The sequence below is a fragment of the Meles meles genome, chromosome 4 (assembly GCF_922984935.1).
Source record: "Meles meles chromosome 4, mMelMel3.1 paternal haplotype, whole genome shotgun sequence".
Lineage (NCBI taxonomy): Eukaryota > Metazoa > Chordata > Mammalia > Carnivora > Mustelidae > Meles > Meles meles.
In genome coordinates this window covers 38913373-38930429 of record NC_060069.1, presented here as the reverse complement: position 1 = coordinate 38930429, position 17057 = coordinate 38913373, and the positions used below count along the sequence as shown (strand labels likewise).

Here is a 17057-nt window from a genome sequence, read left to right as displayed (position 1 = left end):
ACCATTTGTTGAAGAGACTGTCTTTTTTCCATTAGACATTCTTTCCTGCTTTGTCAAATATTAGTTGACCATAGAGTTGAGAGTGTATTTCTGGGCTCTCTATTCTGTTTCATTGATGTATATGTGTTTTTGTGCCAGTACCATACTGTTTGGATGATGACAGCTTTATAATAGAGCTTGAATTCTGGAATTGTGATACCACCAACTTTGGCTTTCTTTTTCAACATTCCTCTGGCTATTTGAGGTCTTTTCTGGTTCCATATAAAGTTTAGGATTATTTGTTCCATCTCTTAAGAAAAAAAAAATTGTTGGTATTTTGATAGGGATTGCATTAAATGTGTAAATTGCTTTAGGTACCATAGACATTTTCATAGTATTTGTTCTTCCAATCCATGAGCATGGAACATTTTTCCATTTCTTTGTGTCTTCCTCAATTTTTTTCATGAGTATTTTGTAGTTTCCTGAGTATAGACTCTTTGCCTCTTTGGTTAGGTTTATTCCTAGGTATCTTATGGTTTTGGGTACAATTGTAAATGGAATTGATGCCTTAATTTCTCTTTCTTCTATCTTGCTGATGTTATATAGAAACACACCTGATTTCTTTGCATTGATTTTATATCCTGACCCTTTACTGAATTCCTGTACACGTTCTAGCAGATTTGGAGTGGAGTCTTTTGGGTTTTCCACGTAAAGTATCATATTAGCTGCAAAGAGTGATAGTTTGACTTCTTCTTTGCCGATTTGGATACCTTTAATTTCTTTATGTTGTCTGATTGCTGAGAGTAGGACTTCTAATACTATGTTGCATAGCAGTGGTGATAATGGACATCCCTGCAGTGTTCCTGACCTTAGCGGAAAAGCTCTCAGTTTTTCTCCATTGAGAATGATATTCACGGTGGGTTTTTCATAAATGGCTTTGATGATATTGAGGTATGTACCCTCTATCCCTACACCTTGAAGAGTTTTGATCAGGAAAGAATGCTGTACTTTTTCAAATGCTTTTCCAGCATCTATTGAGAGTATCATATGGTTTTATTCTTTCTTTTATTAATGTATTGTTTCACGTTGATTGATTTGCTGATGTTGAACCAAACTTGCAGCCCTGGAATAAATCCCACTTGGTCGTGGTGAATAATCCTTTTAATGTACTGTTGGATCCTATTGGCTAGTATTTTGGTGAGAATTTTTGCATCTGTGTTCATCAAGGATATTGTTCTGTAATTCTTTTTTGATGGGATCTTTGGTTTTGCAATCAAGGTAATACTGGCCTCCTAAAGTGAGTTTGGAAATTTTCCTTCCATTTCTATTTTTTTGGAACAGTTTCAGGAGAATAGGTATTAATTCTTCTTTAAATGTTTGGTAGAGGGGCACCTGGGTGGCTCAGTGGGTTAAAACCTCTGCCTTCGGCTCAGGTCATGATACCAGAGTCCTGGGATCGAGCCCCGCAGCAGGCTCTCTGCTCCGCAGGGAGCCTGCTTCCCCCCCTCTCTCTCTGCCTGCCTCTCTGCCTACTTGTGATCTCCCTCTGTCAAATAAATAAATAAAATCTTTTAAAAAAAAAGTGTTTGGTAGAATTCCCCTGGGGAAGGATCTGGCCCAGGGCTCTTGTTTTTTGGGAGATTTTTGATGACTGCTTCAATCTCCTTACTGGTTATGGGTCTGTTCAAGTTTTCTATTTCTTCCTGGGTCAGTTGTGTAGTATATACGTCCCTAGGAATGCATCCATTTCTTCCAGATTGTCAAGTTTGCTGGCGTATAGTTGCTCATAATATGTTCTTATAATTGTTTGTGTTTCTTTGGTGTTGGTTGTGATCTCTCCTCTGTCCCTCATCATTTTATTTATTTGGGTCCTTTCTCTTTTCTTTTTGATAAGTCTGGCCAGGGGTTTATCAATCTTATTAATTTTTTCAAAGAACCAGCTCCCAGTTTCGTTGATTTGTTCTACTGTTTTTTGGTTTCTCTTTCATTGATTTCTGCTCTGATCTTTATTATTTCTCTTCTCCTGCTGGGTTTAGGTTTTCTTTGCAGTTCTTTTTCCAGCTCCTATAGGTGTAGGGTTAGGTTGTGTATTTAAGACCTTGTTTCTTGAGAAAGGCTTATATCGCTATATATTTTCCTCTCATGACTGCCTTTGCTGTGTCCCACAGATTTTGAACCGTTTAGTTTTCATTATCACTTGTTTCCATGAATTTTTTCAATTCTTCTGTAATTTGCTGGTTGACCCATTCATTCTTTAGTAGGATGCTCTTTAGCTTACATATATTTGTGTTTTTTCCATCTTTCCTCTTAGATTGAGTTCTAGCTTCAGAGCATTGTGGTCTGAAAATATGCAGGGAATGATCCTAACCTTTTGGTACCAATTGAGACCTGATTTGTAACCTAGGATGTGATCTATTCTGGAGAATGTTCCATGTATGCTAGAGAAAAATGTGTATTCTGTTGCATTGGGATAGAATGTTCTGAATATATCTGTGATGTCCATCTGGTCCAATGTGTCATTTAAGGCCTTTATTTCCTTGTTGATCTTGGATGATCTGTCCATTTCAGTGAGGGGAGTGTTCAAGTCCCCTACTATTATTGTATTATTGTCTATGTGTTTCTTTGATTTTGTTATTAATTGGTTTATATAGTTGGCTGCTCCTCTGTTAGGAGCATAGATATCTAAAATTGTTAGATCTTGTAGGGCAGACACTTTTAAGTATGATATAGTGTCCTTCCTCATCTCTTATTATATTCTTTGGCTTAAAATCTAATTTATCCTGGGGCACCTGGGTGGCTCAGTGGGTTAAGCCTGTCTTTGGCTTAGGTCATGGTCTCAGGGTCCTGGGATTGAGCCCAGCATCGGACTCTCTGCTCGGTGTCTCCCTCTCCCTCTACCTGCCTCTCTGCCTTCTTGTGATCTCTCTGTGTCAAATAAATAAAATCTTTTTAAAAAATCTAATTTTTCTGATGTAAGGATTGCCACACCTGCTTTCTTTTGATGTCCATTAGCATGGTATATTGTTTTCCACCACCTCACTTTAAATATGGAGGTGTCTTTGGGTCTAAAATGAGTTTCTTGTAGACAGCATATTGATGGGTTTTGTTTTTTAACATTTTGATACCCTGTGTCTTTTGATTGGGGTGTTTAGCCCATTTACATTCAGGGTAACTATTGACACATTTGAATTTAGTGCCATTGTATTGCCTTAAGGTGACTCTTACTGTATATTGTCTTTGTTCCTTTCTGGTCTACTACTTCTAGGTTCTCTCTTTGCTTTGAGGACCCCTTTCAATATTTCCTATAGGGCTGGTTTGGTGTTTACAAATTCTTTAAGATTTTGTTTGTCCTGGAAGCTTTTTATCTCTCCTTCTAAAATGATAGCCTAGCCTATAGTATTCTTGGCTGCATGTTTTTCTCGTTTAGTGCTCTGAATATATCATGCCAGTTCTTTCTGGCCTGCCAGGTCTCTGTGGGTAAGTCTGCTGCCAATCTAATATTTTTACCATTGTATGTTGCAGACTTCTTGTCCCAGGCTGCTTTCATGATTTTCTCTTTGTCCCTAAGACTTGTAAGTTTTTACTATTAGATGATGGGGTGTGGACTTATTTTTATTGATTTTGAGGGGGGTTCTCTCTGCCTTTTGGATTTTGATGCCTGTTCCCTTTGCCATATTAGGGAAATTCTCTACAGTAGTTTGCTCCAATATGCCTTCTGCTCCCCTCTCTCTTTCTTCTTCTTCTGGAATCCCAATTATTCTAATGTTGTTCCATCATATAGTATCACTTATGTCTTAAATTCTCCCCTTGTGGTCCAGTAGTTCTTTGACTCTCTTTTGCTCAGCTTCTTTATTCTCCATCATTTGGTCTTCTATATCACTAATTCTCTCTGCTGCCTCATTTATCCTAGCAGTAACAGCCTCCATTTTTTATTGCATTTTATTAATAGCTTTTTTTATTTTGGCTTGGTTTGATTTTAGTTCTTTTATTTCTCCAGAAAGGGCCTTTATTTCAACAGACAAGGTTTCTCCAATATCTTCCATGCCTTTTTCAAACCCAGCTAGCACCTTGAGAATCATCATTCTGACCTCTAGATCTGACATATTACCAATATCTGTATTGATTTGGTCCCTAGCCTTTGGTACTGCCTCTTGTTCTTTTTTGTGGTAAGTTTATCTGTCTTTTCATTTTATCTAGATAAGAATATATGAATGAGAGAATAAAATTCTCTAAGGGTGGCAAAGACCCCAGAAAAATGTACGCTAACCAAATTGGAAGAGACCCCAAATTGGGGGGGGAGAAGAAAGGAGGTAAAAGGAAGTTTAAAGAAGATTTTTAAAAGTTTTTAAATATATATATATATATATATATATTTAAAAACTGTCCTTTTCCTTCCATTTAAAAAGTACATTTTCTACTTTGTCTCAACATATAACATTTGTACATTAATTTTCCATCCTTGTCCCCATCTTTGTAGAGTGTAGAGATGGAAAATTAATATAATCTACATCCATATATATATATATGTATATATACATATATATATATGAGACTGGTGAATAGAAAAGAGCCACCGACTTGATTATGGGTGTATTTCGGACTCTTAGAAGAAACTACCTCCCAGAATATTAAAGAAAGAAAGACTTATATATTTATATACAAAAATAAGGGTAAACACAATGAAGGGATGGAATATGAAAATTTTTTAAAAATTCTAAAAAAGGAATTGATAAGTTGGTTGGATAAAGAAAGAAAAAGGAAATGGAGAGAAATTTGCTCAGGCTGGAGACTAGAACAAAGCTCTGTGCTAGATTTAGGGTATATTTTGATCTATTAGAAGAAATTGTATCCTAAAATTTTTTTAGAAGAAACAACCCTATATGTATACAAAAAATAAAGTTAGATACAATAAAGGATAAAATATGACTATAATAATGAAGGTTTAAAAAGATTTTCTTTTTTTAGAAAGGTATTATTAAGATAAACTAGTTAAGAAATGTTAAAAGAGGAAAGAGGAAAAGTTGAAAAATTAGAATAAGAAAAAAATAAAATTAATTAATTAACTTTTCAATACTAGAGAACCATGGGGAAAAAACCATGAATTCCATGCTTTGCTTTCCCCTCCTCTGGAATTCTGCTCTTATCCTTGATCAGTGAGCTTGGTCTTGGCTGGATGTTCTTGCTGATCTTCTGGGGGTGGGGGCCTGTTGTAGTGATTCTCAAATGTCTTTGCCAGAGGCGGAATTGCGCCACCCTTGCCAGGTGCTGGGCTAAATAACCTGCTCGGTATCGCTCTCAGGAGTTTTTTCCCCTGAACACTTTCCGTAGAGCTCTGGAGGACGGGAATGAAAATGGCAGCCTCCCAGTCTTTGGCCCAGAGGAGCTGAGCGCTCAGGGCGCCATTCCTCAGTGTGCCCTCAGAGAAAAGCACTCAATCACTCCCATCCCCCTGGCTGCACTCGGGCTTATCCGACCTGTGACTGAGCGTTTCTGTCTCCCGCACACAGCCCCGTTTGGAGTCTCCAAACCCAATAGATTCCTGCTGCTCTGCTCTTCTAGCAGATGAAGGTGGGTCTCCGCAGATCTGCCACTTGTGGAGTTCCTGCTCAAAGAGCGGTGGCCTGACTATGCCACTGGGTTTAAGGTAACCCTGAGCTGAAAGCTCACTCCTCGGCTCTGTCTTTGTAGCCGGCTTTCCCGCTCTGATACCTGTGAGCTCTGCTACACTCAGACACCAATATATGCAGATCCTTCCCTGACCCCATGGGAACTGAGACCACACTGTCCCTGTGAGGTTTCCACCCCCACTTAGCTTCTGGAGCGATGTCCCTCAGTGGAGCAGAGTTTTAAAAGTTTGAATTTTGTGCTCCATTGCTCCACCACTTGCTGGGAGCCCACCTCTGCCCCTGCAGTCTGTTTTCCTGTCGCTTCAGATTTACTCCTCCGCACATCCTACCTTTCAGAAAGTGGTCGATTTTCTGTTTCTAGAATTGCTGCTCTTCTCTTTGATCTCCTGTTGGGTTTGTAGGTGTTAGGAATGGTTTGGTAACTATCTAGCTGATCTCCTGCAACCTGGTGTCACCTCCACCATCTTGGCTCCTCTGGCCTATTGGGTCTATTTTTAAAAAATATACCTTATTAATTTTTTCTTTTAATATTACATTTCATTCTTCATGCTTCCTTTTTATTTTGTTGTACTTTTTCTAATATTTTGTTGAACTAGGAATTTGTTGGCTTATGTTTTTATTGATAAATGCTGTTTTTAGTGTAGTACTATGAATTTAGTGCTGTGAATTTTCCTGTGGTCTCTATTTTAAGTATACTTCACAGACTGTGTGATATGTAGAGGTTTTCATCTTATTTGTTAGAAATTATGTAATTTTCATGTTTTCCCTCTTTTGCCCAGGTGGAAGTGCTTTCTGTTTTTTTAATTTTGTTAAATGACTTCTAGTCTTATTGCACTGCAATTTAATAGTGTAGTTTGTAACACATATACTTTATGGAACTCACTGATGTTTTCTTTGTGACCTAATACATGACTAATACAAACTAAATGTGTTCTCTATTATAAAGGTAAAATATTTGAGTTATATTCATAAAGTCTGCTTCACTGGTTATTTCATTAAGTCTTCTTTATTTTTATTTATTCCCCTCCTCAACATTTCATCTGTTTTTTAATGAGAGTGGTTTACTGAAGTCCACTAATTGTTAATATATTTCTCTCTGTCTCCTTGTATCTCCTGTCTTTGCTTCATTAAAGTATTGCTTGTTATTTCGTGTGTACATATTCATAGTGTATATGACTGATTGGTCATGTTATCTTTATTATGATTTGTGTTTTTAGCAGTAAATTTTACCCTTTTTTTTTAATGCAGTCTGTCCCTCACTGCTTTCTTCTTGCTTCCCTTTGTCTAGAAATTTTTTTGTCCATCCCTTTAGTTTTAGTCTTTTAGAATCAATTTGTTTTAGATAAACCTTTTATATACCACATTGAGATGTAATTATCTTTCACTTTTTGATCCAAATTGAAATCTTTCTTTTGATACATTATTTAATCCTGTTCACATTTATTGATTTAACTAAACTTTTTAGTTTCAATTCTCAAATTATTTTATAATTATGTGTATTGTATATTTACTATGTTTCTTTTTCTGCCCAAGGATACTCTTTGTAGTTTTATTTTTATATTTAAAAGGTATATATTTTTGTTCTAGTGGGTACTTGTTTGCTTTTTATTATCTGGTTTGTCAAGGTTTTTTTTTTTTTTAAGATTTTATTTTTAAGGAGTCTCTACATCCAACATGAGGCTTGAACTCACAACCTGGAGAGCAAGAGTCACATGCTCTTCCAAATGAGCCAGCCAGGTGCCCCTAGTTTGTCAAGATTTTAATGGTATTCTATAATACCTACATACTGCCTGAACAATAGTCATCGACATTGAGCTCACTTTTTCTTTTTTCCTGTCCTTTTCCTTCCATTTAAAAAGCACATTTTCTACTTTGTCTCAACATATAACATTTGTACATTAATTTTCCATCCTTGTCCCCATCCTTGTAGAGTGTAGAGATGGAAAATTAATATAATCTACATTTTTATTTATTCAAATTCTTACCGTTGGTCTTAATGCTGAACCACTTCTAGTCATCTCTTGATTGGATGAAATTTATCCACTAATAGATTTCTTGAGTACTAATATAGTATAGAATTCCCTACATCTTGTATGTTTAAAGCTGTTTTTCCATAACCTTAATATTTGAGGCACATCTTTGCTGGATATAAATTTTTGGTCCATGCTTTCTTTTACTGAGTTTTAGGAAAATGCTCTTTCTTTGCTCTGCATGCTATTTTTAAGAATTTTAATGGGAGTATAATTCTTTTGTGCTAAATATGTAGGCCTTGAGATTTCTTTTTCATATCTTTGAAGTTTGATAATTTTAGTAGGCTAATTAGTTAGCTAATGCTCTGAAACAAATTACTTTAAGACCTTAGTGGCTTAGGGGTGCCTGGCTGGCTCAGTCAGAAAGCATGCTATTCTTGATCTTAAGGTCATGAGTTCAAGCCCCATGTTAGGTGTAGAGATTAGATCTTAAAGAACTTAGTGGCTTAAAGGCAACAATAAATATATATTAACTCAAAGTTTCTGTGAGTCATGAACTTGGGAGCATCTTTGCTACTGGTCTGGTTTGAGGTTTTAGTAAAGCTGTTGGTTGGGACTATAGTTATCTGAATGTTTGAATTGGCTCTGCTTTTAAGATGACTTGCACGCATACTGGCAAACTGGTGCTCAGTTCTCCATGTGAACTTCTCCATAGAGCTGCATGTTGTCCTCTGCTTCCCCTAGAGTAAGTAATCCAAGAGAGAGCAAAATGGAAGCTGCAGTGTCCTTTAAGAGCTAGCCTTGGTTTTAGTTGTTTTGGGTTACAGGCTAACTTGGTCCCTATTACACCATCCTTGTTGGAAACAGAAGTCTCTTGGCTATTATTTCTTTAATAATTGTCATATCTCGGGGCACCTGGGTAGCTCAGCAGGTTAAAGCCTCTGCCTTCAGCTCAGGTCATGATCCCAGGGTCCTGGGATCGAGCCCCACATTGGGCTCTCTGCTTAGCTGGGAGCCTGCTTCCTCCTCTCTCTCTCTCTGCCTGCCTCTCTGCCTACTTGTGATCTCTATCTGTCAAATAAATAAATCTTTAAAAAAAATTGTCATATCTCATCCTGTTTGTTTGTTTGTTTTTCTTTCTCTTCATGATACTTCAATTTTGTGTATGTTTTGCCTTGTAGGGCATAGGATCTATTATTTCACCCTGAAGAGCATTGATACCTTATCAGTTAGCTTGGCTGAACTCAAACTCTAAACTTTGTCTTCCTGTAGTAGACAGTCACTCAAAACTCTGTTCAATTGTTTAGACTTTGGAGTCTGCTCACACTTGGATAGATTAGTGGGCAGCCAGATATTTGGGCAGAATTTATATGAAGAATTTGGGTTCTCCTTCTTTGGATCTCTCAAATCCAGACTTTCTACAATGGATTTTTATCTCTTGCAGTTATTCTGAGCTCTTTTTCAAATTTTGCCTATCAGTAAACTCCAGTTTTCAGTTTCTCCTTTTGGTCACTCTCCAGTTCTTTTAATTATTTTTGTCCAGAGTTCATATTACATAGGATTTGTTTGTTTGTTTTTAACGATTTATTTATTTATTTGACAGGGATATCACAGATAGGCAGAGGCAGGCAGAGAGAGAGGAGGATGCAGGCTCCCTCCTGAGCAGAGAGCCCAATGCGGGGCTCGATCCCAGGACCATGGGATCATGACCTGAGCTGAAGGCAGAGGCTGTAACCCACTGAGCCACCCAGGCCCCCATAGGATTTGTTTTTAATGGAAGTTTTATGACACTATTTTAAATGGTTTCTGCTTAATGGATCTTGGTGAGGCCTTCTCTAATTATGCTATTTAAAAATTACAGAACCACCCATCTCCTGGTACTTCATTTTTGTACACCACTCTTACCAGTTGACATAGAATGCATTTTAATATTTGTTTTCTGATTTCTACAACTAAAATGTAAGCTTGAAAATAGTAGATATATTTCCCTCTTGTTCAGTACAATTTCTTTAGTTCCTAGAACAGATTAGGTAAATGCTTAGTAAATATTTTGGTATGCATGAATGAATCAATACATTAATTTATTTCTTTTCCTGCATCCTTTATAGTGCCCGGAAGGCAATGGATGAGGAAGAGGAAGCAGTTGAAGAACGTCGGAATATGCGAACTATTTGGGTGACTGGCAGAAAAGGTTTAACTGAAAGGGAAGCAGCAGCCCTTATTGTGGAAGAAGCCAAAATGATTCTGCAGCAGGACTTAGTTGAAATGGGAGTGCAATGGAATTCATACTCCCTTTTAAATTCTAATACACACTCATTGACCAGCAGTGAGTCAGAAGTAAAGGAACAGAAATTTATATCCCAAACTAAAAGATCTTGTGAAAGATTAACATCAAAGAAAAAAAGTAACTCAATGTTTAGTGATTCTTCTGCTAAGCATTCATCAAGTACTGTGCAAGATTTAGAGAAAAGTGGAGAGCATACAAACTCCTTTTATGATAAGTTACAGAACGGGAATCAAGAACGCCAGGTACATTCCATTTTCAGAGCAAGAAAACGGGCTTCTTTGAATATAAGTAGAGAAAAGCTAAGAACCTCTCTGAATGAGGGAAGAGCATGCCCTAAGAAAGTTGTTCAGACCCTTTTATTTGAGAAAACAAAAAAAGAAGCTCAGAATTTCAGTTTAGAAACCATGAGTACTGCCTCTGGATCTTGGAAACATAGTAAACATGTAAAACAATCTAAACACAGTGGCCCTAAGCAAGACACTGAGATGTGTAGAATTGATTTACAAGAACAGACTATGTCTAATCCTGTTTATTATGGAGATGCATTTACCTTAGATGAAAAGAATGTGGGATTTAGAAGTCCAGACCCTTTTGCTGAAAATGTGTCATTCTGTGCTGAGGGAAAATATAACAAAGCATCATTCTTATTAGAAAGAGAACAAAGTTCAAAAAACAAAACAAAAACTAATAATATTCTTGTGGAACATTTTATCACACAATCCCAGAGTAAAAAAGTGACTTGTCAACCCACTAGTATGGTTAGTGAAAATGGAAGAGAATCTGCTGTTGTTGAGTCAGAAAAAACAAACACAGTGTTGGTGGTAGAAAACAATTCAAAAAACCAGAATGTTTATGTAAAACGTGACATCTACTCAGTTAACCAGTGCCCAGAAAAACAATCTGATAGACAGACCAACACTTATACCAAACAGAAAAAAATAATAGAGAGACAAATGCCCTGTGAGATAGGCAGTAGTTATATGAATAGAGACTCAAATATTATTGTCAAGTGTGGAATTATGAAGTTTAATAGTGAGGAAAATAAATCAAATAATTTTCAGGTATCAGGAGATAATATAAGCAGAACTGAGGTACTCCCAACTCAAGGATCAGAAGGCCAGCATGAGAATTTTCTGAATACATCTAGAAAACAAGAAAAAACAGAAGCTTATGTGGCAAAGGAAACAAAGAATAATTGTGTTTCTGACTTAGGTTTAGTTCCTTGTGAATTTGAAGATAGTTTCTACCTGGATACTCAGTCAGAGAAAATAATACAACAGATGGCAACTGAAAATGCCAAACCAGAAGCAAAGTATGCCAAGCTGGCAACAGGGAAAATGCAGAAATGCTTAGACAACCAGAGTTCCATACTCTCTTTTCAGAATGAGATTTGTATTCCTTTTCCTGGTGAACAGCATTTTCCCGGAGTGACAAATAAAAATCATTTGGAACTTAAGCCTGTAGATAATATGAAACAAGGCACTGATTTGGATGGGGTTGATATCCTGACTCCAGAAAGCTCAGTTTTTCTTTCTCCAATACTCTTGAGAGAGAATGGCCCTTGTTTTAAAGGGAATGAACTTTCAGTCACTGACTCTCAATTAAATAGTTTTCTTCAAGGTTATCAAACACAAGAAGCTATGAAACCAGTTATACCTCTGGTTCCTCAAAAGAGAACTACCACTGGTATAGAAGCAGAATGTCTGCCAGTTCCTGAAACAAGTTTGAATTTGAGTGATAGTTTACTGTTTGACAGTTTCAGTGAAGACTACCTAGTAAAAGAACAACCACCTGATATACAAGTGAAAGAACCCCTCTCTTCTGCACTAACATCAAACCATTTCAGTCATTCTGTGTGTCTGCAACAAGAGGGCACAATAAGAAAATCAAATATGAATGAGAATCAAGATAATCAGCAACAGTACACTTGTTTCAGTGATGAGTCTATTATATTTTCAGAAGTGGATTCTGCTCAGATGGTTGAAGCTTTGGACAATGTAGAAGTCTGTCCTGTCCAAGAGAAACAGAATACTGCAGTATCTTTTAGAGCATTAGAACTAAGTGATTCAGTGACTGTAGGTAATGATTATCCACAAAGAGAAGTAATTGGAGGAGATAAAGATGAAAGGTCTCAAAAACCCAAATTAACCGAGACAGAGGAAAATAATGCATTCATATGGTCAGGGGCATCATTTGATTTAAGTCCAGGACTGCAGAGAATTTTAGACAAAGTGTCCAGTCCTCTAGAAAATGAAAAGCAAAAATTAGCCACTATAAACTTGCCTAGTTTGAAAGGAAAAAATACAGAGGTAAATGACAAACAAAAAGTGATTTCAAATTTGGAGCCAAATCAGGTGCAGGGAATCTCATTTGCCCCTAATATTGAAGAAAAAAGCAAGATTGGGACACTGGAAACCAATGGCCTTCATGCTGAAACCTCATCCCACTTGCCTTGTAAAGAGAACTATATAGTTGATGATAATGGACTCATTCCTCCTACACCCACTCCAGCATCTGCTTCTAAACTGGTATTTCCAAGTATTCTTGGAACATCTTCTGTAAAACTTCAGAAAACACATAGTGTTTTACAGGTTGGTGAAAATTACTCATTTGACTCATCTTCAAATATTAAAAACCAAGATTTAAATTCGGAGAGTAGAAATGGTTTAAAAGAGGACAGTCCTATTGGAGACATAACTCTTTCACTGCAGTTATCACAAGATGGATTGCAGTTAACTCCAGCCTCATTCAGCCCAGGAAGTTTGGCCATAATTGATGTAGCAAGTGACCAAACTCTCTTTCAAACATTCATTAAGGAGTGGCAGAGCAAGAAGCGATTTTCCATCTCACTGGCTTGTGAAAAGATCAGTAGTTTGACATCTAAAAGTGCTGCTATTGGTGGTAGGTTTAAGCAAGGTAAGAGTCTTTTTAAAAAATTTTTCATATTTTCATCTTTATATGTAAAATAGTGGTTTGGGATGGGCCTGAGCCTTTTCAGTATTGGATATTAAATGTAATAAATTTATTTGGAGTTCAATTAAAGTTTCTTCTATGTGGGTTTACCTGTAGAACAGCTTTATTGTTGAGTGCAACTAGATTAATAATAGTTGCCATCTGGTATAAGAGATGGGTGACTCCAAGACATGTGGGTATGAGAGCCAAGCACTGAGAAAAAAGCTCAGGCTGGACTACTGAACTCATATAGACCACCAAGGGACTACTCATTTACCTAGCACTGATCCACTGTTGTAGCTGTGGTCTAAGAAAGAGGCCTATGTCTGCCTCTTTCTACATAAGCCACGGATGCCACCTAAATAGCCTTCTTAGAGCACATCTCCACAATAGGTGGTCCAAAGGGAGTTCCAGACCAGTCTTTTCTCTCAGGACAAAGACATAGAAGCCAAGCTTATTGTTGCTGCAGCCACCACAGTTGTGGCTGGTTTGAGGGCCAGCACTTGATCATTGGGTGTATCAGGAATCCATCTCTCAAACGGTAGCTCTTTCTTCAGTGCTAGTCTGGACTTGGCCCTGTGTCAGGGCATGGAGCTCTTCTGTTTGATTGTTGACTTCCTTATCCTTTTCACTGTATGAGGCTTCACAGAGGTCACCAACTGTCACTTCTTCTTCAACTCCAGGCCATATCTGGTGCTAGAGTATGCTAAAATTTACCATTAAACATGGTGTTTCTTTTTTAAGAAAATCATATATATGTGTGTGTGATTATTTATATATAATATATTAATATTAGAATATAAGTTTGTGAAAACTATATATTTTCAACAAGGATCTCCTTTTTTTGGTATTTTAATGACATAGCATCATGGTTTTTGTTAATCATCAGTGCTCATGAATTATTTTCTATTACATTGTAATTTCCTTATTCACTTATATAATCACAAAAGTATGTAGAAAAAAGGCATTATATATATATATATATATATTTTATTCGTTTATTTGTTTATTTACAGCATAACAGTGTTCATTGTTTTGGCATCACACCCAGTGCTCCATGCAGTACGTGCCCTCCCTATTACCCACCACCTGGTTCCTCAACCTCCCACCCCCCCCTACCCGCCCCTTCAAAACCCTCTGGTAGTTTTTCAGAGTCCATAGTCTCTCATGGTTCATCTCCCCTTCCAGTTTCCCTCAACTCCCTCTCCTCTCCATCTCCCCATGTCCTCCATGTTATTTGTTATGCTCCACAAATAAGTGAGACCATATGATACTTGACTCTCTCTGCTTGACTTATTTCACTCAGCGTAATCTCTTCCAGTCCCGTCCATGTTGCTACAAAAGTTGGGTATTCATCCTTTCTGATGGAGGCATAATACTCCATTGTGTATATGGACCACATCTTCCTTATCCATTCATCCGCTGAAGGGCATCTTGGTTCTTCCACAGTTTGGCAACCGTAGCCATTGCTGCAATAAACATTGGGGTACAAGTGTCCCTTCTTTTCACTACATCTGTATCTTTGGGGTAAATACCCAGCAGTGCAATTGCAGGGTCATAGGGAAGCTCTATTCTTAATTTCTTCAGGAGTCTCCACACTGTTCTCCAAAGTGGCTGCACTAACTTGCATTCCCACCAACAGTGGAAGAGGGTTCCCCTTTCTCCACATCCTCTCCAACACACGTTGTTTCCTGTCTTGCTAATTTTGGCCATTCTAACTGGTGTCAGGTGGTATCTCAATGTGTTTTTTTTTTTTTTTATTCCTTTATTTGTTTATTTACAGCATAACAGTGTTCATTGTTTTGGCATCACACCCAGTGCTCCATGCAGTACGTGCCCTCCCTATTACCCACCACATGGTCCCTCAACCTCCCACCCCCCCCCCCACCCCTTCAAAACCCTCTGGTTGTTTTTCAGAGTCCATAGTCTCTCATGGTTCATCTCCCCTTCCAGTTTCCCTCAACTCCCTCTCCTCTCCATCTCCCCATGTCCTCCATGTCATTTGTTATGCTCCACAAATAAGTGAGACCATATGATACTTGACTCTCTCTGCTTGACTTATTTCGCTCAGCGTAATCTCTTCCAGTCCCGTCCATGTTGCTACAAAAGTTGGGTATTCATCCTTTCTGATGGAGGCATAATACTCCATTGTGTATATGGACCACATCTTCCTTATCCATTCATCCGCTGAAGGGCATCTTGGTTCTTCCACAGTTTGGCGACCGTAGCCATTGCTGCAATAAACATTGGGGTACAGATGGCCCTTCTTTTCACTCCATCTGTATCTTTGGGGTAAATACCCAGCAGTGCAATTGCAGGGTCATAGGGAAGCTCTATTCTTAATTTCTTCAGGAGTCTCCACACTGTTCTCCAAAGTGCTGCACTAACTTGCAATCCCACCAACAGTGGAAGAGGGTTCCCCTTTCTCCACATCCTCTCCAACACACGTTGTTTCCTGTCTTGCTAATTTTGGCCATTCTAACTGGTGTCAGGTGGTATCTCAATGTGGTTTTAATTTGAATCTCCCTGATGGCTAGTGATGATGAACATTTTTTCATGTGTCTGATAGCCATTTGTATGTCTTCGTTGGAGAAGTGTCTGTTCATATCTTCTGCCCATTTTTCGATATGATTATCTGTTTTGTGTGTGTTGAGTTTGAGAAGGTCTTTATAGATCCTGGATATCAACCTTTTGTCTGTACTGTCATTTGCAAATATCTTCTCCCATTCCGTGGGTTGCCTTTTTGTTTTGTTGACTGTTTCCTTTGCTGTGCGGGAACTTTTGATCTTGATGAAGTCCCAAACGTTCATTTTCACTTTTGTTTCCTTGGCCTTTGGAGACATATCTTGAAAGAAGTTGCTGTGGCTGATATCGAAGAGGTTACTGCCTATGTTCTCCTCTAGGATTCTGATAGATTCCTGTCTCAACGTTGAGGTCTTTTATCCATTTCGAGTTTATCTTTGTGTACGGTGTAAGAGAATAGTCAAGTTTCATTCTTCTACATATTGCTGTCCAGTTTTCCCAGCACCATTTATTGAAGAGACTGTCTTTTTTCCATTGAATATTTTTTCCTGTTTTGTCAAAGATTATTTCACCATAGAGTTGAGGGTCCATATCTGGGCTCTCCACTCTATTCCACTGGTCTATGTGTCTGTTTTTATGCCCGTACCACGCTGTCTTGGTGATCACAGCTTTGTAGTAAAGCTTGAAATCGGGCAACGTGATGCCGCCAGTTTTGTTTTTGTTTTTCAACATTTCCTTAGCAATTCGGGGTCTCTTCTGATTCCATACAAATTTTAGGATTATTTGCTCCAGCTCTTTGAAAAATACTGGTGGAATTTTGTTCGGAATGGCATTAAAAGTATAGATTGCTCTAGGCAGTATAGACATTTTAACAATGTTTATTCTTCCAATCCAAGAGCATGGAACAGTCTTCCATCTTTTTGTGTCTTCTTCAATTTCTTTCATGAGTGTTCTGTAGTTCCTCGAGTACAGGTCCTTGACCTCTTTGGTTAGGTTTATGCCCATGTATCTTATGGTTCTTGGTGCGATAGTAAATGGAATCGATTCTCTAATTTCCCTTTCTGTATTTTCATTGTTAGTGTATAAGAAAGCCACTGATTTCTGCACATTGACTTTGTATCCTGCCACGTTACGGAATTGCTGTATGAGTTCTAGCAGTTTGGGGGTGGAGTCTTTGGGGCTTTCCATATAAAGAATCATGTCATCTGCGAAGAGAGAGAGTTTACTTTTTTCTTGCCAATATGGATACCTTTGATTTCTCTTTGTTGTCTGATTGCCGTTGCTAGACCTTCTAATACTATGTTGAACAAGAGTGGTGAGAGTGGGCATCCTTGTCGTGTTCCTGATCTCAACGGGAAGGCTGCAAGCTTTTTCCCATTGAGGATGATATTTGCTGTGGGTATTTCATAGATAGATTTTATGAATTTCAGGAATGTTCCCTCTATCCCTATACTTTGAATCATTTTCATCAGGAACGGATGCTGGTTTTTGTCAAATGCTTTTTCTGCATCAATTGAGAGGACCATGTGGTTCTTCTCTCTTCTCTTATTGATTTGTTCTATCACATTGATTGATTTGCGAATGTTGAAGCAACCTTGCAACCCAGGGATGAATCCCACCTGGTCATGGTGGATAATCTTTTGAATGTGCTGCTGGATCCTGTTTGCTAGGATCTTGTTGAGAATCTTTGCATCCATATTCATCAGTGATATTGGTCTG

General features: G+C 37.9%; 1 protein-coding gene across 3 annotated transcripts in view; it reads left to right on the top strand.

Annotated features, from left to right (window-relative positions):
• The window catches only part of POLQ (DNA polymerase theta), a 158364-nt gene that overhangs the window by 61925 nt on the left and 79382 nt on the right, over nucleotides 1–17057 (top strand). For all 3 annotated transcript variants that reach the window (XM_046001419.1, XM_046001420.1, XM_046001421.1), the window contains one exon: nucleotides 9685–12779. In XM_046001419.1, the coding sequence (XP_045857375.1) occupies nucleotides 9685–12779 (3095 nt within the window). The remainder of the gene's footprint in view (nucleotides 1–9684; nucleotides 12780–17057) is intronic.